This window comes from Heptranchias perlo, chromosome 12, assembly GCF_035084215.1.
Source record: "Heptranchias perlo isolate sHepPer1 chromosome 12, sHepPer1.hap1, whole genome shotgun sequence".
Lineage (NCBI taxonomy): Eukaryota > Metazoa > Chordata > Chondrichthyes > Hexanchiformes > Hexanchidae > Heptranchias > Heptranchias perlo.
The window spans coordinates 73356774-73381374 of NC_090336.1; the positions used below are offsets into that span (position 1 = coordinate 73356774).

Sequence of the window (24601 nt, forward strand, 5' to 3'; positions counted from 1 at the left end):
CACTGTCTCTCATTCCTTCATCTCTTTTTCATTATGACTGAAGCCATCGTTCGACCCTCACTACAATCCATGAATTCTCGCCACTGATTCTACCCCCCTCTCCCCGGCCCCTGTCTGAGGCTGAACCAGATCGTTCACAGCCTTGGCGTCCTGTTTGACCCTGAGATCAGCTTCCGACCCCATATCCGCTCCATCACCAAGACCGCCTACTTCCCCCTCCCTAACATCGCCCGTCTCCGCCCCCTGCCTCAGCTCATCTGCTGCTGAAACCCTCATCCGTGCCTTTGTTACCGCTAGTCTAGACTATTCCAATGCTCTCCTGGCCGGCCTCCCATCTTCCACCCTCCATAAGCTTGAGCTCATCCAAAACTCTGCTGTTCATTTCCTATCTTAAACCAAGTCTTGTTCACCCATCACCCCTGACCTACATCGGCTTCCGGTTCCCCCAACTCCTTAAAATTTAAAATCCTCATCCTTTTGTTTAAATCCCTCTGCGGCCTCGCCCCCCCTCCCTATCTCTGTAACCTCCTCCAGCCCTACAACCCTCCGAGATCTCTGCATTCCTCCGATTCCGGCCTCTTGCGCATCCCCTGATTTCCATCGCTCCACCATTGGCGGCCGTGCCTTCAGCTGCCCGGGCCCTAAGCTCTGGAATTCCCCAGTGACACTCTGCTCCTCCCTTCCAAATTCAGGAAGTAAAAGCACATCGAAAGTCAACATTGACGATCAAGACGTCCAAACTTGTTGCACTTTTACATCCTTTTACTAATTGTAGTAAATTCTATTTGATAAATAATTGTATTCCCTCGAGTATAGAAGATTAAGGGGTGATCTAATTGAGGTGTTTCAGATGATTAATGGTGTTGATAGATCTTAGGGTTCAGGTGACATTATAGAATCATAGAATCATAGAAGTTACAACATGGAAACAGGCCCTTCGGCCCAACATGTCCATGTCGCCCAGTTTATACCACTAAGCTAGTCCCAATTGCCTGCACTTGGCCCATATCCCTCGATACCCATCTTACCCATGTAACTGTCCAAATGCTTTTTAAAAGACAAAATTGTACCCGCCTCTACTACTGCCTCTGGCAGCTCGTTCCAGACACTCACCACCCTTTGAGTGAAAAAATTGCCCCTCTGGACCCTTTTGTATCTCTCCCCTCTCACCTTAAATCTATGCCCCCTCGTTATAGACTCCCCTACCTTTGGGAAAAGATTTTGACTGTCGACCTTATCTATGCCCCTCATTATTTTATAGACTTCTATAAGATCACCCCTTAACCTCCTACTCTCCAGGGAAAAAAGTCCCAGTCTGTCTAACCTCTCCCTGTAAGTCAAACCATCAAGTCCCGGTAGCATCCTAGTAAATCTTTTCTGCACTCTTTCTAGTTTAATAATATCCTTTCGATAATAGGGTGACCAGAACTGTACACAGTACTCCAAGTGTGGCCTCACCAATGCCCTGTACAACTTCAACAAGACATCCCAACTCCTGTATTCAATGTTCTGACCAATGAAACCAAGCATGCCGAATGCCTTCTTCACCACCCTATCCACCTGTGACTCCACTTTCAAGGAGCTATGAATCTGTACTCCTAGATCTCTTTGTTCTATAACTCTCCCCAACGCCCTACCATTAACGGAGTAGGTCCTGGCCCGATTCGATCTACCAAAATGCATCACCTCACATTTATCTAAATTAAACTCCATCTGCCATTCATCGGCCCACTGGCCCAATTGATCAAGATCCCGTTGCAATCCCAGATAACCTTCTTCACTGTCCACAATGCCACCAATCTTGGTGTCATCTGCAAACTTACTAACCATGCCTCCTAAATTCTCATCCAAATCATTAATATAAATAACAAATAACAGCGGACCCAGCACCGATCCCTGAGGCACACCGCTGGACACAGGCATCCAGTTTGAAAAACAACCCTCTACAACCACCCTCTGTCTTCTGTCGTCAAGCCAATTTTGTATCCAATTGGCTACCTCACCTTGGATCCCATGAGATTTAACCTTATGTAACAACGTACCATGCGGTACCTTGTCAAATGCTTTGCTGAAGTCCATGTAGACCACGTCTACTGCACAGCCCTCATCTATCTTCTTGGTTACCCCTTCAAAAAACTCAATCAAATTCGTGAGACATGATTTTCCTCTCACAAAACCATGCTGACTGTTCCTAATTAGTCCCTGCCTCTCCAAATGCCTGTAGATCCTGTCCCTCAGAATACCCTCTAACAACTTACCCACTACAGATGTCAGGCTCACTGGTCTATAGTTCCCAGGCTTTTCCCTGCCGCCCTTCTTAAACAAAGGCACAACATTTGCTACCCTCCAATCTTCAGGCACCTCACCTGTAGCTGTCGATGATTCAAATATCTCTGCTCGGGGACCCGCAATTTCCTCCCTAACCTCCCATAACGTCCTGGGATACATTTCATCAGGTCCCGGAGATTTATCTACCTTGATGCGCGTTAAGACTTCCAGCACCTCCCTCTCTGTAATATGTACACTCCTCAAGACATCACTATTTATTTCCCCAGGTTCCCTAACATCCATGCCTTTCTCAACCGTAAATACCGATGTGAAATATTCATTCAGGATCTCACCCATCTCTTGTGGTTCCGCACATAGATGACCTTGTTGATCCTTAAGAGGCTCTACTCTCTCCCTAGTTACCCTTTTGCCCTTTATGTATTTGTAGAAGCTCTTTGGATTCACCTTTGCCTGATCTGCCAAAGCAATCTCATTCATCTTACAGTTTAAACGCCATCTGCCTAGGGTCGCCAACTTTGTTGACCTATCCCTGGAGAATTCATCACATGATGTCCTGCCTTCAACCACCCCACCACCAACACTCCCGCCATTGGAACATAGGAACAGGAGGAGGCCATTCAGCCCCTCGAGCCTGATCCGTGATTCAGTTAGATCATGGCTGAACATGAGAACATAAGAACATAAGAAATAGGAGCAGGAGTAGGCCAATCGGCCCCTCGAGCCTGCTCCGCCATTCAATAAGATCATGGCTGATCTGATCCTAACCTCAAATCTAAATTCATGTCCAATTTCCTGCCCGCTCCCCGTAACCCCTAATTCCCTTTACTTCTAGGAAACTGTCGATTTCTGTTTTAAATTTATTTAATGATGTAGCTTCCACAGCTTCCTGGGGCAGCAAATTCCACAGACCTACTACCCTCTGAGTGAAGAAGTTTCTCCTCATCTCAGTTTTGAAAGAGCAGCCCCTTATTCTAAGATTATGCCCCCTAGTTCTAGTTTCACCCATCCTTGGGAACGTCCTTACCGCATCCACCCGATCAAGCCCCTTCACAATCTTATATGTTTCAATAAGATCGCCTCTCATTCTTCTGAACTCCAATGAGTAGAGTCCCAATCTATTCAACCTCTCCTCATATGTCCACCCCCTCATCCCCGGGATTAACCGAGTGAACCTTCTTTGTACTGCCTCGAGAGCAAGTATGTCTTTTGTTAAGTATGGCTGAACCTTGACTCTCAGCCGAACAGCCTTTATCCCCCATCTCCAATATTTTTATAACTAATAAACAAAATTGTTCAAAGAAAACGAACAAAAACGCACCGTTTTTTTAATGCCCCTGTGATTTTTCTCCTGGATGTTTGCTGGCAACTGTGTCCTGGAAGATTAATCTTCCATTCCTGGAGACTCCAGGGCAACCCTGGAGGGTTGGCAACTCCTACAACTATGCCCCATTTTCTGAGCCTGAGCTTCCGGTGGGGAGCCTTCCCACCGGCCGCACGCATCAGGAAATGGTGGGAGCACTGTCACCGTGATGTCCCACCAGGAAACTCTTCCCCGTTGTCAGTGCTTACTTGGAAAATTAGCCTTTATATGCCAGTTGTGGCTTTCAAACACACATCCCAAAACAATTCTTATTGTACACGGGTAATATAGCTATCTAACATATCAAAATTAATGCGTGGTAAAATGGTCTAACTCCGCCCCATCCCCAGTCCATTGAGGTCATTGGGTAATGCAGCAATGTTGTTCTTACTTGCTCCGGAGGTGACACTGTAGCTGTTCTTGGCCCATTGCAACAAACGCAGCCAAATCCCCGCCAACTAACCTTAAGCGAGACCTCACGATAGTAGTTTAAATGCTCACGTGTTTCTCTGCATCTCTTTAAAGGGAGACCAATGAACTGATCAATGACATTGCGGATCTGAAATACGCGAACCAGAAGTTGCAAGAGCGAAACCTCAGCCTCCAGAAGGCCATGGAGATGTCGGACGAGACAAATTTGCAGCTGATGAAGGAACTTTCGAAGCTGAAGGACCAGCTGACAAGGTACCTCAAAGATAATGTTTTCATTCTGTGGTTGAAAGGATATTGTTCGTGTTAAGAACATAAGAACATAAGAAATAGGAGCAGGAGGAGGCCAATCGGCCCCTCGAGCCTGCTCCGCCATTCAATAAGATCATGGCTGATCTGATCCCAACCTCAAATCTAAATTCATGTCCAATTTCCTGCCCGCTCCCCGTAACCCCTAATTCCCTTTACTTCTAGGAAACTGTCTATTTCTGTTTTAAATTGATTTAATGATGTAGCTTCCACAGCTTCCTGGGGCAGCAAATTCCACAGACCTACTACCCTCTGAGCGAAGAAGTTTCTCCTCATCTCAGTTTTGAAAGAGCAGCCCCTCATTCTAAGATTATGCCCCCTCGTTCTAGTTTCACCCATCCTTGGGAACATCCTCACCGCATCCACCCGATCAAGCCCCTTCACAATCTGATATGTTCCAATAAGATCACCTTGTTGGGTTGAAAGAAAGAACGACTTGTATTTATATTGCACTTTCCATGACCTCATGACGTCCAAATCGCTTTACAACCAATGAAAGTACTTTTGAAGTGTGGTCACTGTTGTAATGCAGGAAACGCAGCAGCCAATTTGCGCACAGCAAGATCCCACCAACAGCGATGTGATAATGACCAGGTAATCTGTTTTAGTGATGTCGGTTGAAGCATAAATATTGGCCCCAGGACACCGGGGAGAACTCCCCCCCCCCTGCTCTTCTTCGAAATAGTGGCCGTGGGATCTTTTACGTCCACCTGAGAAGGCAGACGGGGCCCTCGGTTTAACGTCTCATCTGAAAGACGGCACCTCTGACAGTGCAGCACTCCCTCAGTACTGCAATGGGAGTGTCGGCCTAGATTATGCGTTCAAGGCCCCGATATTAGCGGGGATGCGGGTCAATTGGAGCCACTTGACGCGGCTTCCGGGTTTGCTGTCTGAAAGCTGCTCAGCGGGCGGACTGCTGGAGGGGCCCTATTTAAAGGGACAGTCCTCCAATGGCTGCTCCTGGAGCAAACACCCACACGGCACAGTGGAGCAGCCCAGGGGCAAGGCTGCTCCTAGATTTAGTGATGCCTCACTCCAGGTGCTGCTGGATGGGGTGAGGAGGAGGAGGGATGTCTTCTACCTGGCGGACGGGAGGAAGTGGCCTGCCACTGCCACCAAGAAGGCCTGGCTCGAGGTGGCGGAGGAGGTCACCAGGAGCAGCAACATCTCCCGCACCTGGATCCAGTGCAGGAAGCGCCTCAATGACCTAACCAGGTCAGTCAAAGTGAGTACACTTACTCATTCTCCTACACTCCGTCTTCCACATCACCGCCCCCACCCCACAACTCATTCTGCACTGCCAACACTACTCCATCACATCACTCCTCACACCCACTCAAAGCTCATCCTCAACTCACCTGCACTTCCTCACCTCCCCAGTACTCATCCCACCACTACCACTCAACCCAATCCTCATACAATGTCATGGCTCTGACTCACACTCACCCTCTGATGCATCTCTTTCACGGTCAGCCTCACCCAAACCAATGCATTCATCGGTTGGCCACGTCACCATCCCTCACTCACGCCTCTCTACTTTCTCCCCTTATAGGAGAAGAGAGCCCAGAATGCACGGCAGAGGGCGAGGACTGGAGGGGGGGCCACAACAGACCGTCGTCCTCACAGACGCGGAGCAGGAGGCTCTGGGGCTGAGCCACACCCTCGAGTGCCTGTCCGTGGGGGACGCCGAGACTGGAACCCGACAAACGGCTGGTGGCAGAACTTTAACATTCAGCACACACAGTATGAATTGATGTTAACATGCCTTGCCATCTTCAACACCTCAGTATGCTCAATGCAACTTGACACATCTGTGATCATGCTTACTATTGCCTTCTGTTCTCTTACAGGGCCTTCAGCGACCGCTGTGACGGCAGAGGGCGATTCCTCAGAGGATCTGCCGGCCTCCGAGGGGGCACCGTCACATCTGAGCGAGCCATCCACCAGCGCAGATACTCACACCTCGGTGGGTCCCAGTCCGCAGTTAGTTGGGGTCTCACATGGTGAGTCACCACACACATGTGAGCACGAGCAGACCCTGGTGGCAGGGGCAGCTGTGGAGAGTCCGCCTCGGTGGGAGCACTCTTCTCCAGGCTCTGCTGGGCTGGACACAGATGCTGAACCCTGGGGGCCAGCCATGAAAAGGAGAATGATCGAGGGGCAGCAGCACATTTGCGAGGTGCTGGAACAGGTGCCATGCGCACTCTCCGCGATAGCGCAGAGGATGGAGGAGTCCAACTCCTGCATGAGTGGAATGGTGGCACAGGTACAGGAGGGAATCTCTGAGATACTTTCACAGGGACGTGAGGGAACCTCTGAGATAGCGTCGCGGGTAAGTGCAGGAATGCCTGCGATTGAGGGAAAGCTAGCCTCCATCGAGCTTCAAGCACGGCTCAACAATGAGTCCATTCAGGCCCGGACTCAGGGTGAACAACATTCTACCACCTTAAACAGGCAGGCAGATACACGAGCACTGGCTTTCCAAGGCTTCACACATGTCCTCCAAACTGTCGTCCAGCAGGGCGGTAGGAGTGGTGTGGGCCTGGCCCAGGAGAGGGATGATGGCAAAAGGTGACATGGAAGTGGGGACGCCACTCAAAGCGCTCCCACGTCTCACCCGTTGCCCCCCTCTCAACCAGTACCCGCAATGCTGCCCCCTCTCCAGGTGGCCGAGTCTGCCCCCCGCACAGGTGCAGGTGGAGCAGTCTTTGGAGGGGCCCTCACGGGCACCAAAACCCAGAGGGCGTCGGCCCAAAGCATCTAATCGGTCAGGGCATGAACAAGAGCAACCTGCCACTACCTCTGCTGCAGCCACAGGGGATGCACCACGTAGGAGTAGTCGGAAGAGAAAGACGAAGGTTTTGTGAGCACAAAGGGGATGCTCAAGGCTGTTTGACGGTTGGTCGTGTTTTTTATTTATATTTGCTTTTTGTTGAATGTACATTAAATATTATTATTGTCACCACTACTGCCACGTCTTGGCCATTCTTGACTGGCTTGTGTAATAAGGCCCTTTCATGAGGTTCACCATGAACTTGATGCCACCCAGTGGGTCACCCTACAGTGGGTCTTTGTGTAGTTGCACGACTGTTTTGTGCAGGGGGCAGGAGAGGGGGCTGGTGTGGCCTCTCCCCTGCCCAGGTGGTGAGGACTGGACTCTTCACACACTGTCTGATGTTAGGAGAACCGTTCACACATCAGTGACTCCCTGGCCTCACGAGCAGCCAGGTGAGCCGCTGCTCTGCCCATGGGTTGCGCCTGCTCCTCCTCCTCCTCCCTCTCCTCCTCTTTATATCGACGCTGTTGCTCGGTGATGGGGTTCCTCAGAGGTGTCATGACCCACGTGTGCAGGGGGTATCCCTTGTCCCCGAGGAGCCAGCCCTTGCGGGTGTTGGGTGCGTGGAAGAGGGGCGGGATGTTGGACTCCCGGAGGATGAAGGAATGGTGGCAGCTGCCAGGGAATCTGACGCACACGTGAAGGAATCTCTGGCGGTGGTCACAGACGAGCTGAGTGTTGATGGAGTGATAGCCCTTCCTGTTGATGAACAGTCCTGGCTCGTGTGGAGGTGCTCGGATTTCCAAATGGGTGCAATCGATTACACCCTGCACCCGTGGGAAGCCAGCCACGAGCTGACAAACTCCGCAAAGTATCATCCCGCCGGCTTTAATTGCCGGTGGGACGCCCGCGTTCGGGAGGCGAGGGCGCACCCGGACGCGGAAGGACTGGGGAACCCGGGTTGGAGCCGGGCTCCGAACCCGCTTGGGATTTCAGTGATTTTCGGAGCCCTAAAGACCTTCTGACTCACAGGTGGGAGTGACTGAGCCACTGCTGATACGAAATCTATCCTTGCTTTTTCTGCTTTGATTTCAGATTTCCAGTGTTTGCAGGTCTTTTCTTGTCCCTTTATAATCATAGAATCATAGAAGTTTACAACATGGAAACAGGCCCTTCGGCCCAACATGTCCATGTCGCCCAGTTTATACCACTAAGCTAGTCCCAATTGCCTGCACTTGGCCCATATCCCTCTCTACCCATCTTACCCATGTAAATGTCCAAATGCTTTTTAAAAGACAAAATTGTACCCACCTCTACTACTGCCTCTGGCAGCTCGTTCCAGACACTCACCATCCTTTGAGTGAAAAAATTGCCCCTCTGGACCCTTTTGTATCTCTCCCCTCTCACCTTAAATCTATGCCCCCTCGTTATAGACTCCCCTACCTTTGGGAAAAGATTTTGACTATCGACCTTATCTATGCCCCTCATTATTTTATAGACTTCTATAAGATCACCCCTTAACCTCCTACTCTCCAGGGAAAAAAGTCCCAGTCTGTCTAACCTCTCCCCATAAGTCAAACCATCAAGTCCCGGTAGCATCCTAGTAAATCTTTTCTGCACTCTTTCTAGTTTAATAATATCCTTTCTATAATAGGGTGACCAGAACTGTACACAGTATTCCAAGTGTGGCCTTACTAATGTCTTGTACAACTTCAACAAGACATCCCAACTCCTGCATTCAATGTTCTGACCAATGAAACCAAGCATGCCGAATGCCTTCTTCACCACCCTATCCACCTGTGACTCCACTTTCAAGGAGCTATGAACCTGTACTCCCAGATCTCTTTGTTCTATAACTCTCCCCAACGCCCTACCATTAACGGAGTCGGTCCTGGCCCGGACAGGGATCATTCGTATCACAGGAAGATGCGCAGCGAGTGGGTTGAGAAATTGAGGAGAAGCGGAGATTAAAGGAAAAGTGAAATAATGGAGAGTAAAATGACCCTATTATAAATTTCAGGTCTTCGCTACATTTACCGAGTGTCATGCATCCAAGTTTGCTGACGATACAAAGCTAGGTGGGAAAGTAAGCTGTGAGGAGGGCACACAGAGTCTGCAAAGGGATATAGACGGGTTAAGTGAGTGGGCAAGAAGGTGGCAGATGGAATATAATGTGGGGAAATGTGAGGTTATTCACTTTGGTAGGAAGAATCGAAAAACAGAATATTTTTAAATGGTGAGAAACCATTAAATGTTGGTGTTCAGAGAGATTTGGGTGTCCTCGTACACAAGGCACAGAAAGTTAAGGAAGGCAAATGGTATGTGACCTTTATTGCAAGGGGTTGCAGTACAAGGGTAAGGGAGTCTTACTAAAATTTATACAGGGCTTTGTTGAGATCTCACCTGTAGTACTGCGTACAGTTTTGGTCTCCTTACCTATTTGTCTTAGAGACAGTGCAACGAAAGCTCACTAGATTAATTCCTGGGATGAGACGGTTGTCCTATGAGGAGAGATTGAGTAGAATGGGCCCATACTCTCTGGAGTTTAGAAGAGTGAGAGGTGATCTCGTTGAAACATATAAGATTCTGAGGGGACTTGACAGGGTGGATGCTGAGAGGCTGTTTCCACTGGCTGGAGAGTCTAGAACTAGAGGGGCATAGTCTCAGGATAAGGGGTCGGCCATTTAGAACAGATGAGGAGGAATTGCTTCACTCAGAGGGTTGTGAATCTTTGGAATTCTCTACCCCAGAGGGCTGTGAATGCTCAGTCGTTGAGTATATTCAAGAGCAATAGATTTTGGGACTCTAAGGGAATCAAGGGATATGGGGATCGGGCGGGAAAGTGGAGTTGAGGTCGAAGATCAGCCATGATCTGATTGAACGACGGAGCAGGCTCGAGGGGTCAAATGGCCTACTCCTGCTCCTATTTCTTATGTTCTTATGTTCTTTCGGGTTCAACATTCCTGGTCACTCTTGTAAGTGGACCCCGCATTCCCTATGATCAGGAGTGTGCCTTTATTTCCCAATATCTAGTGACCCAGGATCTGTAACAATAAGTCCCCTTTGTCTGTGTACTGGATACTGTGACCTTACATTTGCCCCATGTAACTGGTTTAATTTTACATGAAATATAAGACTGAACAGAACACAACTGGAGTACTGTGTGCAGTTCTGGTCGCCGCACTACAGGAAGGATGTGATCGCTTTGGAGAGGGTGCAAAGGAGATTCACCAGGATGTTACCAGGGCTGGAGCGCTTCAGCTATGAAGAGAGACTGGGAAGATTGGGTTTGTTTTCCTTGGAGCAGAGGAGGCTGAGGGGGGACATGAATGAGGTGTACAAAATTATGAGGGGCACAGATAGGATGGATACTAAGGAGCTTTTTCCCTTCGTTGAGGGTTCTATAACAAGGGGACATAGATTCAAGGTAAAAGGCGGGAGGTTTAGAGGGGATTGGAGAAAGAACTTTTTCACCCAGAGGGTGGTTGGAGTCTGGAACTCACTGCCTGAGAGGGTTGTGGAGGCAGGAACCCTCACAACATTCAAGAAGCATTTGGATGAGCACTTGAAATGCCATAGCATACAAGGCTACGGACCAAATGCTGGAATATGGGATTAGATTAGACAGGGCTTGATGGCCGGCGCGGACACGATGGGCCGAAGGGCCTCTATCCGTGCTGTATAACTCTATGACTCTATGACTCTATAACACATTTTTCATATTGAGATTTACCTATTTCCTATTGCTCCTCATAACATCAAAAATAATAAATTATGCAAACTTTGTCCTTGATACGGACCTATCTCTGCATTCCAAGTCAGTATTGCTGAACTTGACTGGTTGAGCTTTGGACAAGGATTCTCCCTTACACTTCCAAACTTCGAGCCCGATTGAGAGGAAACCAGAAGCTTAACCGATGAGCTACTCCCTCATCTGTCTGCGTGAGGATTGGCTCCTTGAGCTGCCAGTCAACACTCTCACCTTGGAATCAGAAACCTCTCTGCCGGAGCGAGAGCCATGGTAATGACATTGCCTGCTTAGCTCGGCTTCCTGCTGTGCTCAATGAATGAAACCAATGCCACGTCATAGGTGCAAAAACATCTCTGAAATGTGCTGGCGACCCACCCCATTGTCTCAAATTGACATGGTTTTGTGAGCATACACAAATATGTTAATTACCTCAACTAATTACCAACTAATGGGCCTACTCAACACTCCAGATACCTTGTGTGTTGCTGGGAGATCACAGCCTGTGGGCCAAATTTAACTTCATAGCAACATCATGATACAAATTAATCCGACCCGGGCCAATAGGTAAAAATCTCAAATCGTGCCAGTCAAATCGTATTACTCCAGTATCAGAAATGAATGTCACTGGGCTTCTTTTATCATCTTGGTACCAGTCTTTCTTTGCATAGTGTCCATAATTCATAACCTCAAATTGGTCCCACTGTCACACCTACAGGCCCATAATATTCAAATAGTACGGATCAGTGAATAAAGAAGGAGGGAACTTGCATTTCTGTAGCACCTTTCACATCCTCAGGACGTCCCAAAGCGCTTGAGAGCCAGTGAATTGCTTTTGGAGTGCACCCATTGTAATGTCGGCAAACAGTAGCCTGGTCCCACAGACAGTAGCCTGGTCCCACAGACAGAAGGCTGGTCCCACAGACAGTAGCCTGGTCCCACAGACAGTAGCCTGGTCCCACAGACAGTAGCCTGGTCCCACAAACAGTAGCCTGGTCCCACAGACAGTAGCCTGGTCCCACAGACAAAAGCCTGGTCCCACAGACAGTAGCCTGGTCCCACAGACAGTAGCCTGGTCCCACAAACAGTAGCCTGGTCCCACAAACAGTAGCCTGGTCCCACAAACAGTAGCCTGGTCCCACAGACAGTAGCCTGGTCCCACAGACAGTAGCCTGGTCCCACAGACAGTAGCCTGGTCCCACAGACAGTAGCCTGGTCCCACAGACAGTAGCCTGGTCCCACAAACAGTAGCCTGGTCCCACAAACAGTAGCCTGGTCCCACAGACAGTAGCCTGGTCCCACAAACAGTAGCCTGGTCCCACAGACAGTAGCCTGGTCCCACAAACAGTAGCCTGGTCCCACAAACAGTAGCCTGGTCCCACAGACAGTAGCCTGGTCCCACAGACAGTAGCCTGGTCCCACAAACAGTAGCCTGGTCCCACAGACAGTAGCCTGGTCCCACAAACAGTAGCCTGGTCCCACAGACAGTAGCCTGGTCCCACAAACAGTAGCCTGGTCCCACAGACAGTAGCCTGGTCCCACAGACAGAAGGCTGGTCCCACAGACAGAAGGCTGGATCCCACAGACAGTAGGCTGGTCCCACAGACAGTAGCCTGGTCCCACAGACAGTAGCCTGGTCCCACAGACAGTAGCCTGGTCCCACAGACAGTAGCCTGGTCCCACAGACAGTAGTCTGGTCCCACAGACAGTAGGCTGGTCCCACAGACAGTAGCCTGGTCCCACAGACAGTAGTCTGGTCCCACAGACAGTAGCCTGGTCCCACAGACAGTAGCCTGGTCCCACAGACAGTAGCCTGGTCCCACAGACAGAAGGCTGGTCCCACAGACAGAAGGCTGGTCCCACAGACAGTAGCCTGGTCCTACAGACAGAAGGCTGGTCCCACAGACAGTAGCCTGGTCCCACAGACAGTAGGCTGGTCCCACAGACTGAAGGCTGGTCCCACAGACAGTAGCCTGGTCCCACAGACAGTAGCCTGGTCCCACAGACAGAAGGCTGGTCCCACAGACAGTAGCCTGGTCCCACAGACAGAAGGCTGGTCCCATAGACAGTAGCCTGGTCCCTCAGACAGAAGGCTGGTCTCACAGACAGAAGGCTGGTCCCACAGACAGTAGCCTGGTCCCACAGACAGAAGGCTGGTCCCACAGACAGTAGCTTGGTCCCACAGTCAGTAGCCTGGTCCCACAGACAGTAGCCTGGTCCCACAGACAGTAGGCTGGTCCCACAGACAGTAGCCTGGTCCCACAGACAGTAGCCTGGTCCCACAGACAGTAGTCTGGTCCCACAGACAGTAGCCTGGTCCCACAGACAGTAGCCTGGTCCCACAGACAGTAGGCTGGTCCCACAGACTGAAGGCTGGTCCCACAGACAGTAGCCTGATCCAACAGACAGTAGCCTGGTCCCACAGACAGTAGCCTGGTCCCACAGACAGAAGGCTGGTCCCACAGACAGTAGCCTGGTCCCACAGACAGAAGGCTGGTCCCATAGACAGTAGCCTGGTCCCTCAGACAGAAGGCTGGTCTCACAGACAGAAGGCTGGTCCCACAGACAGTAGCCTGGTCCCACAGACAGTAGCCTGGTCCCACAGACAGTAGCCTGGTCCCACAGTCAGTAGCCTGGTCCCACAGACAGTAGCCTGGTCCCACAGACAGAAGGCTGGTCCCACAGACAGTAGGCTGGTCCCACAGACAGTAGCCTGGTCCCACAGACAGTAGCCTGGTCCCACAGACAGTAGTCTGGTCCCACAGACAGTAGCCTAGTCCCACAGACAGTAGCCTGGTCCCACAGACAATAGCCTGGTCCCACAGACAGTAGCCTGGTCCCACAGACAGAAGGCTAGTCCCACAGACAGTAGCCTGGTCCCACAGACAGTAGCCTGGTCCCACAGACAGTAGCCTGGTCCCACAGACAGTAGTCTGGTCCCACAGACAGTAGCCTAGTCCCACAGACAGTAGCCTGGTCCCACAGACAGTAGCCTGGTCCCACAGACAGAAGGCTGGTCCCACAGACAGAAGGCTGGTCCCACCGACAGAAGGCTGGTCCCACAGACAGTAGCCTGGTCCCACAGACAGTAGCCTGGTCCCACAGACAGTAGCCTGGTCCCACAGACAGAAGGCTGGTCCCACAGACAGTAGCCTAGTCCCACAGACAGTAGCCTGGTCCCACAGACAGTAGCCTGGTCCCACAGACAGAAGGCTGGTCCCACAGACAGTAGCCTGGTCCCACAGACAGTAGCCTGGTCCCACAGACAGAAGGCTGGTCCCACAGACAGTAGCCTGGTCCCACAGACAGAAGGCTGGTCCCACAGACAGAAGGCTGGTCCCACAGACAGAAGGCTGGTCCCACAGACAGTAGCCTGGTCCTACAGACAGAAGGCTGGTCCCACAGACAGTAGCCTGGTCCCACAGACAGTAGCCTGGTCCCACAGACTGAAGGCTTGTCCCACAGACAGTAGCCTGGTCCCACAGACAGTAGCCTGGTCCCACAGACAGTAGCCTGGTCCCACAGACAGAAGGCTGGTCCCACAGACAGTAGCCTGGTCCCACAGACAGTAGGCTGGTCCCACAGACTGAAGGCTGGTCCCACAGACAGTAGCCTGGTCCCACAGACAGTAGCCTGGTCCCACAAACAGTAGCCTGGTCCCACAAACAGTAGCCTGGTCCCACAGACAGTAGCCTGGTCCCACAAACAGTAGCCTAGTCCCACAGACAGTAGCCTGGTCCCACAGACAGTAGCCTGGTCCCACAGACAGAAGGCTGGTCCCACAGACAGAAGGCTGGTCCCACCGACAGAAGGCTGGTCCCACAGACAGTAGCCTGGTCCCACAGACAGTAGCCTGGTCCCACAGACAGTAGCCTGGTCCCACAGACAGTAGGCTGGTCCCACAGACAGAAGGCTGGTCCCACAGACAGTAGCCTGATCCAACAGACAGTAGCCTGGTCCCACAGACAGTAGCCTGGTCCCACAGACAGAAGGCTGGTCCCACAGACAGTAGCCTGGTCCCACAGACAGAAGGCTGGTCCCATAGACAGTAGCCTGGTCCCTCAGACAGAAGGCTGGTCTCACAGACAGAAGGCTGGTCCCACAGACAGTAGCCTGGTCCCACAGACAGAAGGCTGGTCCCACAGACAGTAGCCTGGTCCCACAGTCAGTAGCCTGGTCCCACAGACAGTAGCCTGGTCCCACAGACAGAAGGCTGGTCCCACAGACAGTAGGCTGGTCCCACAGACAGTAGCCTGGTCCCACAGACAGTAGCCTGGTCCCACAGACAGTAGTCTGGTCCCACAGACAGTAGCCTAGTCCCACAGACAGTAGCCTGGTCCCACAGACAATAGCCTGGTCCCACAGACAGTAGCCTGGTCCCACAGACAGAAGGCTGGTCCCACAGACAGTAGCCTGGTCCCACAGACAGTAGCCTGGTCCCACAGACAGTAGCCTGGTCCCACAGACAGTAGTCTGGTCCCACAGACAGTAGCCTAGTCCCACAGACAGTAGCCTGGTCCCACAGACAGTAGCCTGGTCCCACAGACAGAAGGCTGGTCCCACAGACAGAAGGCTGGTCCCACCGACAGAAGGCTGGTCCCACAGACAGTAGCCTGGTCCCACAGACAGTAGCCTGGTCCCACAGACAGTAGCCTGGTCCCACAGACAGAAGGCTGGTCCCACAGACAGTAGCCTAGTCCCACAGACAGTAGCCTGGTCCCACAGACAGTAGCCTGGTCCCACAGACAGAAGGCTGGTCCCACAGACAGTAGCCTGGTCCCACAGACAGTAGCCTGGTCCCACAGACAGAAGGCTGGTCCCACAGACAGTAGCCTGGTCCCACAGACAGAAGGCTGGTCCCACAGACAGAAGGCTGGTCCCACAGACAGAAGGCTGGTCCCACAGACAGTAGCCTGGTCCTACAGACAGAAGGCTGGTCCCACAGACAGTAGCCTGGTCCCACAGACAGTAGCCTGGTCCCACAGACTGAAGGCTTGTCCCACAGACAGTAGCCTGGTCCCACAGACAGTAGCCTGGTCCCACAGACAGTAGCCTGGTCCCACAGACAGAAGGCTGGTCCCACAGACAGTAGCCTGGTCCCACAGACAGTAGCCTGGTCCCACAGACTGAAGGATGGTCCCACAGACAGTAGCCTGGTCCCACAGACAGTAGCCTGGTCCCACAGACAGTAGCCTGGTCCCACAGACAGTAGCCTGGTCCCACAGATAGAAGGCTGGTCCCACAGACAGTAGCCTGGTCCCACAGACAGAAGGCTGGTCCCACAGACAGTAGCCTGGTCCCACAGACAGTAGGCTGGTCGCACAGACTGAAGGCTGGTCCCACAGACAGTAGCCTGGTCCCACAGACAGTAGCCTGGTCCCACAGACAGTAGCCTGCTCCCACAGACAGAAGGCCGGTCCCACAGACAGAAGCCTGGTCCCACAGACAGTAGCCTGGTCCCACAGACAGAAGGCCGGTCCCACAGACAGAAGCCTGGTCCCACAGACAGTTGCCTGGTCCCACAGACAGTAGCCTGGTCCCACAGACAGAAGGCCGGTCCCACAGACAGTAGCCTGGTCCCACAGACAGTAGCCTGGTCCCACAGACAGAAGGCTGGTCCCACAGACAGTAGCCTGGTCCCACAGACAGTAGGCTGGTCGCACAGACTGAAGGCTGGTCCCACAGACAGTAGCCTGGTCCCACAGACAGTAGCCTGGTCCCACAGACAGTAGCCTGCTCCCACAGACAGAAGGCCGGTCCCACAGACAGAAGCCTGGTCCCACAGACAGTAGCCTGGTCCCACAGACAGAAGGCCGGTCCCACAGACAGAAGCCTGGTCCCACAGACAGTTGCCTGGTCCCACAGACAGTAGCCTGGTCCCACAGACAGAAGGCCGGTCCCACAGACAGTAGCCTGGTCCCACAGACAGTAGCCTGGTCCCACAGACAGTAGCCTGGTCCCACAGACAGTAGCCTGGTCCCACAGACAGAAGGCTGGTCCCACAGACAGAAGGCTGGTCCCACAGACAGTAGCCTGGTCCCACAGACAGCAGTGAGATAAACGACTGCTTATCTGTTTTGATGGTGTTTTTTGAGGGATAAATATTGGACAGGACACTGGGAGAGATCCCTTACCGTTCTTTGATTAATGCCTTTATATTTTACATCCATCTGAGGAGACAGACAGGGCTTTGGTTTAACACCTCGTCCAAAACCCAGCACCTCCGACAAAGCAGCACTCCCTGACGTGTTAGCCTGCTCGGCGCTCAAATCCTGGAGCGTCACTCGAACCCATGACCAGCTGACCCAGAGGTGAGAGTGATACCTACTGAGCCAAGCTGGCACACTGATTAATAAGCACAAACAGCCCAAGTCGCTGGGCACTGAGTCGGCCCATTAGTTGGGTATTAGATCGCTGGAACTTGGAGGCTTTAGGGTTTCATTACAGAGTCCACGGTGTTGGTCGTTATAACGACCGCTACCAGGGAGATGGGTCATGAGGTCGGTGGGCAGGAACGTGCAGTTTCATTATCCCACACAGGTGAAACGGTCCTTAAAGTGATGACCGCATGTTTCATCTCCTCCAGCCGTCTCTTCACGCACCCTCTGCTCCTTGTTCCCTGGTCCCTTCATTCCACCATTGGTGGCAAACCCTCCAGCGCCTATGTCCCGCTCTCCGGAACATTCTTCCCCAGCATGTCCGCCTGATCGCTTCCCTCTCTGTCTTCAAAAGACCCTTTCGACCGTGCTTCATCCACCCCAATCCCTCTTTTAAGCCTCCCCAATTCCCCCTGCTTGGTGCCCACTTTGTACTCTACTGACGGGGCGGACATACGAGGAGAGGTTGAGTAGATTGGGACTCTACTCATTGGAGTTCAGAAGATTGAGAGGCGATCTTATTGAAACATATAAGATTGTGAAGGGGCTTGATCGGGTGGATGCGGTAAGGATGTTCCCAAGGATGGGTGAAACTAGAACGAGGGGGAATAATCTTAGAATAAGGGGCTGCTCTTTCAAAACTGAGATGAGGAGAAACTTCTTCACTCAGAGGGTAGTAGGTCTGTGGAATTTGCTGCCCCAGGAAGCTGTGGAAGCTACATCATTAGATAAATTCAAAACAGAAATCGACAGTTTCCTCGAAGTAAAGGGAATTAGGGGTTACGGGGAGCGGGCAGGAAATTGGACATGAATTTAGATTTGAGGTTAGGATCAGATCAGCCATGATCTTATTGAATGGCGGAGCAGGCTCGAGGGGCCGATTGGCCGACTCCTGCTCCTGTTTCTTATGTTCTTTTGTTCTTATGACCCGTGGAGCACGTCGTTGAGATGTCTCTTTGCATGTGAGGAGTGTTACAGAAATTCAAACTGTTGTCGTTCGTTAACAACGGACAGATGGGAAAATTAGTGACTGACTTAGGATAAAACACACAGTGGTCAGAAAAAAATTATCACGGGCCGGATTTTACCGTCAAAATAACAGCTAACACCGCTCACCGTTATTTATACGCAAATCGGACAGCACCTTCAGGGGAGCGGACACGCACAGTTAAACGCAGAAACCGGGAAGTTGCCATTCTCCGAAGAAGGCATCTCGCTGTCTGACTCCCCGTTCAATACAGCGTGAGGTTCCTGCACTGACATCGCAGATACGGACTACACTCACCAACAAAATGTTAGAGCTTGTCCTTTCCGGTCTAAATACCCATTTTAATGGCATGGTAAGTCTTAATTGCTGCCAAACAACCTCTCTGGCCCTGGAAATTAACTTTTACAAGTGTGGAGTCTCATTGCTTCAGCAATGTTGGAGATTTAACAAAAAATTGTTACTTTTTCTTTCTGAATTTTATCTCTCTCTCTTATTCTTTATTTCGCTCTCTGTACCCGATTCGACACTGTATTCACTGTTCTAACCTACACTTCCTGGTTCAGACTGCGCTGTTATTATTGATTCTTCTGTGATGTCGTCTACATAGGAACAGGAGGAGGCCATTCAGCCCCTCGAGCCTGTTCCGCCATTCAATCAGATCATGGCTGATCTGTATCTTAACTCCATCTACCCGCCTTGCTTCCTGACATCACCCCTGGACGGTTTAGCTTTGATTTTAAGGTTATGCCCCCTTGCTCTGGATTCCCCTCACCAGAGGAAATGGTTTCTCTCGATCAAATCCTTTAAACATCTTAAACACCTCAATTAGATCAGCCTTTAATCTTCCATACTCGAGGGAATACAAGCCTAGTCTGTGCAACCTGGCCTCAGAATTTAACCCTTTTAGCCCAAGTAACATTCTGGTAAATGTGCGCTGCACCCCCTCCAAGGCCAATAAATCCTTCCTGGGGTGCGGTGCCCAGAACTGAACGCATCTACATAGAATCACATAGAATGTACAGCTCAGAAACAGGCGATCTTATTGAAACATATAAGATTGTGAAGGGGCTTGATCGGGTGGATGCGGTGAGGATGTTCCCAAGGATGGGCAAAACTAGAACAGACCGAGTGTAACATATCAAAGTTTGCAGATGATACAAAGATGGGAGGGAAAGTAGAGAGTGAGGAGGACATAAAAAACCTACAAGGGGATATAGACAGGCTGGGTGAGTGGGCGGAGATTTGGCAGATGCAATACAATATTGGAAAATGTGAGGTTATGCACTTTGGCAGGAAAAATCAGAGAGCAAGTTATTATCTTAATGGCGAGAAACTGGAAAGTACTGCAGTACAAAGGGATCTGGGGGTCCTAGTGCAAGAAAATCAAAAAGTTAGTATGCAGGTGCAGCAGGTGATCAAGAAGGCCAACGGAATGTTGGCTTTTATTGCTCGGGGGATAGAATATAAAAACAGGGAGGTATTGCTGCAGTTATATAAGGTATTGGTGAGACCGCACCTGGAATACTGCATACAGTTTTGGTGTCCATACTTAAGAAAAGACATACTTGCTCTCGAGGCAGTACAAAGAAGGTTCACTCGGTTAATCCCGGGGATGAGGGGGCGGACATATGAGGAGAGGTTGAGTAGATTGGGACTCTACTCATTGGAGTTCAGAAGAATGAGAGGCGATCTTATTGAAACATATAAGATTGTGAAGGGGCTTGATCGGGTGGATGCGGTAAGGATGTTCCCAAGGATGGGTGAAACTAGAACTAGGGGGCATAATCTTAGAATAATGGGCTGCTCTTTCAAAACTGAGATGAGGAGAAACTTCTTCACTCAGGAGGGTAGTAGGTCTGTGGAATTTGCTGCCCAAGGAAGCTGTGGAAGCTACATCATTAAATAAATTTAAAACAGAAATAGACAGTTTCCAAGAAGTAAAGGGAATTAGGGGTTACGGGGAGCGGGCAGGAAATTGGACATGAATTTAGATTTGAGGTTAGGATCAGATCAGCAATGATCTTATTGAATGGCAGAGCAGGCTCGAGGGGCCGATTGGCCTACTCCTGCTCCTATTTCTTATGTTCTTATGTTCATTCAGCCCAATAGGTCCATGCTGGTGTTTATGCTCCACACGAGCCTCCTCCCTCCCTACTTCATCTCACCCTATCAGCATATCCTTCTATTCCTTTCTCCCTCATGTGTTTATCCAGCTTCCCCTTAAATCCATCTACACTATTTGCCTCAACTACTCCTTGTGGGAGCGAGTTCCACATTCTCACCACTCTCTGGGTAAAGAAGTTTCTCCTGAATTCCCTATTGGATTTATTAGTGACTATCTTATATTTATGGCCCCTAGTTCTGGTCTCCCCCTATCAAACCCTTTCATAATCTTAAGGACCTCTATCAGGACATTCCTCAGTCTTCTCTTTTCTAGAGAAAACAGCCCCAGCCTGTTCAATCTTTCCTGATAGGTAGAACCTCTCAGTTCTGGCATCATCCTTGTGAATCTTTTTTGCACCTTCTCCAGTGCCTCTATATCCTTTTCATAATATGGAGACCAGACTGACCTTTTTTTATGGCCTTATTAACCTGCGTCGGTACTTTTAGTGATTTGTGTATCTGTACCCCCAGATCACTCCGCGCAGTCAGAGGGTTGTGAATCTTTGGAATTCTCTACCCCAGAGGGCTGTGGATGCTCAGTCATTGAGTATATTCATGACTGAGATCGATAGATTTTTGGACTCCAGGGGAATCAAGGGATATGGGGATTGGGCAAGGAAGTGGAGTTGAAGTCAATGATCAGCCTTGATCTTATTGAATGGCGGAGCAGGCTCGAGGGGCCCTATGGCCCTCTCCTGCTCCTATTTCTCATGTTCTTATAGAACTGTTCACAGTACTCCAAATGTGGTCTAACCAAGGTTCTACACAAGTTTAACAGAACCTCTCTGCTTTTCAATTCTATCCCTCTAGGAATGAACCCCAGTGCTTGGTTTGCTTTTTTTATGGTCTTATTAACCTGCGTCGCTACTTTTAGTGATTTGTGTATCTGTACCCCCAGATCCCTCTGCTCCTGTACCCCATTTAGACTCTTATTATCCAAGCAGTATGTGGCCTCCTTATTCTTCCTACCAAAATGTACCACCTCACACTTATCTATATCGAAATTCATTTGCCAATATCACGCCCATTCTGCAAGTTTATTAATCTCTTCCTGGATTTTGTCGCAGTCCTCCTCAGTATTAACCACACCTCCCCAATTTGGTGTCATCTGCAAATTTGAAATTGTACTCCCGATTCCCGAGTCCAAGCCGTTTATGCTAATTGGTGAACAACAGTGGTCCCAGCACCGATCCTTGTGGAACACTACTTCCCAACTTTTGCCAGTCTGAGTAACTAACTTCAACCCTTACACTCAGTTTTCTGTTTTGTAGCCAGCTTGCTATCCATTCTGCGACCTGCCCCCTGACTCCACATGCTCTGACCTTAGTCATGAGTCTACAACGTGGTACCTTATCAAAGGCCTTTTGAAAATCCAGATATATCACATCTACTGCATCCATATCCAGGTAGCCCACCAATACTCACTGACCCAAGGCTCACACTTATGAAGGATGTCTCTCAAAGGCCTTAGAGACACAGGGAACTTTCATCCCAACACGAGTCATCATCTCAAGACTGGATGAGATTCGGGAAGAATTTTTGCTCCTTGCTCTCTTGCTGTGGAGGCAGTACAAAGAAGGTTCACTCGGTTAATCCCGGGGATGAGGGGGCGGACATATGAGGAGAGGTTGAGTAGATTGGGACTCTACTCATTGGAGTTCAGAAGAATGAGAGGCGATCTTATTGAAACATATAAGATTGTGAAGGGGCTTGATCGGGTGGATGCGGTAAGGATGTTCCCAAGGATGGGTGAAACTAGAACGAGGGGGCATAATCTTAGAATAAGGGGCTGCTCTTTCAAAACTGAGATGAGGAGAAACTTCTTCACTCAGAGGGTAGTAGGTCTGTGGAATTTGCTGCCCCAGGAAGCTGTGGAAGCTCCATCATTAAATAAATTCAAAACAGAAATAGACAGTTTCCTAGAAGTAAAGGGAATTAGGGGTTACGGGGAGCGGGCAGGAAATTGGACATGAATTTAAACTTGAGGTTAGGATCAGATCAGCCATGATCTTATTGAATGGCGGAGCAGGCTCGAGGGGCCGATTGGCCTACTCCTGCTCCTATTTCTTATGTTCTTATGTTCATTCTGCTACCTGCCCCCGACTCCACATGCTCTGACCTTAGTCATGAGTCTACAACGTGGTACCTTATCAAAGGCCTTTTGAAAATCCAAATATATCACATCTACTGCATCCATATCCAGGTAGCCCACCAATACTCACTGACCCAAGGCTCACACTTATGAAGGATGTCTCTCAAAGGCCTTAGAGACACAGGGAACTTTCATCCCAACACGAGTCATCATCTCAAGACAGGATGAGATTCGGGAAGGATTTGAGTTTCTTCGAACTGTATCTTAGTAAAGTTGTGTGTTCTGATTTTCAGTTCTCAAAGGACACTTCGCAGTGTAAAATCCATGGCGGAAGATTTGGACGATGCAACGAGCACAGTGAGAGATAGTCAGGAGAAGATTCATCACCTGCAGACACATTGCAAAGAGCTGGTAGGAATCCAATGATCGTTTGAATCCAACTTCTAGATTACAGAAACTCAGACTGACCATAAATCGGCACAAACTGGCAGTCTTACTCAGAAGGGGGATTCGGCGATGGTAATGCCGTTGAATGTCAGAAGAAAACCAAAACGTTGGCCGTGGGAAATCGAAATGTCCTGCTTGATTCTTTTTGGAGATTTGAACTGAGGACAATGTTGAGGATGTTTACTCTGTTTCCAAATTTGGTTGCAAAAGTAAACAAAATGTTATTCACTCCTCATCTTTCTAAGTGTGTAGAATCATAGAATAATACAATCTTACAGCACAGAAGGAGGCTATTCGGCCCATCGTGCCTGTGCTGGCTCTTTGAAAGAGCTATCCAGTTCGTCCCCCCGCCCTGCTCTTTCCCCACAGCCCTGCAAATTTTCCCTTCTCAAGTATTTATCCAATTCCCTTTTGAAAGTTATTATTGAATCTGCTTCCACCGCCCTTTCAGGCAGCGCGTTCCAGATCATAACAGCTCGCTGCGTAAAAAAAATTCGCCTCATCTCCCCTTCGTTTCTTTTGCCAATTATCTTAAATCTGTGTCCCCTGGTTACCGACCTGCCAGTTCCTCCTTATTTACTCTACCAAAACCCCTCAGAATTCTGAAGACCTCTGTTAAATCTCCCCTTAACCTTCTCTGCTCGAAGGAGAGCAATCCCAGCTTCTCCAGTCTCTCCCACATAACCAAAGCCCCTCATCATATAACTCAAGAGATCTAGGAGTACAGGTTCATAGCTCCTTGAAAGTGGAGTCACAGGTGGATAGGGTGGTGAAGAAGGCATTCAGCATGCTTGGTTTCATTGGTCAGAACATTGAATGCAGGAGTTGGGATGTCTTGTTGAAGTTGTACAGGGCATTGGTGAGGCCACACTTGGAATACTGTGTACAGTTCTGGTCACCCTATTATAGAAAGGATATTATTAAACTAGAAAGAGTGCAGAAAAGATTTACTAGGATGCTACCGGGACTTGATGGTTTGACTTACAGGGAGAGGTTAGACAGACTGGGACTTTTTTCCCTGGAGAGTAGGAGGTTAAGGGGTGATCTTATAGAAGTCTATAAAATAATGAGGGGCATAGATAAGGTCGATAGTCAAAATCTTTTCCCAAAGGTAGGGGAGTCTATAACGAGGGGGCATAGATTTAAGGTGAGAGGGGAGAGATACAAAAGGGTCCAGAGGGGCAATTTTTTCACTCAAAGGGTGGTGAGTGTCTGGAACGAGCTGCCAGAGGCAGTAGTAGAGGCGGGCACAATTTTGTCTTTTAAAAAGCATTTGGACAGTTACATGGGGAAGATGGGTATCGAGGGATATGGGCCAAGTGCAGGCAATTGGGACTAGCTTAGTGGTATAAACTGGGCGACATGGACATGTTGGGCCGAAGGGCCTGTTTCCATGTTGTAACTTCTATGATTCTATGATTCATGAAGAATTCTTTCATTGACTGTGTAAGTTCCGTTTGTTAACCGATATGCAGCACTGCTAATAGTCCTGTGACCAAATCCTGTATCCATTTTAAAGATACGATTTTCAAGAGGTTGTTGGTTGAATATTCAAAAGGTGGGGATAGGGGGGTCTTTGTATGTAGGCATTCCGAGCCAGATATGACCAGGAAACAAAAACTA

The 24601-nt window shown here is 49.9% G+C and overlaps 1 protein-coding gene across 1 annotated transcript in view; it reads left to right on the plus strand.

The window, feature by feature from the left end:
• Positions 1-24601, plus strand: part of LOC137327796 (inositol 1,4,5-triphosphate receptor associated 2-like) — a 113111-nt gene that overhangs the window by 46699 nt on the left and 41811 nt on the right. The window contains exons 5-6 of the mRNA XM_067993603.1: positions 4175-4333; positions 22825-22942. Coding sequence (XP_067849704.1) covers positions 4175-4333; positions 22825-22942 — 277 coding nt within the window. The remainder of the gene's footprint in view (positions 1-4174; positions 4334-22824; positions 22943-24601) is intronic.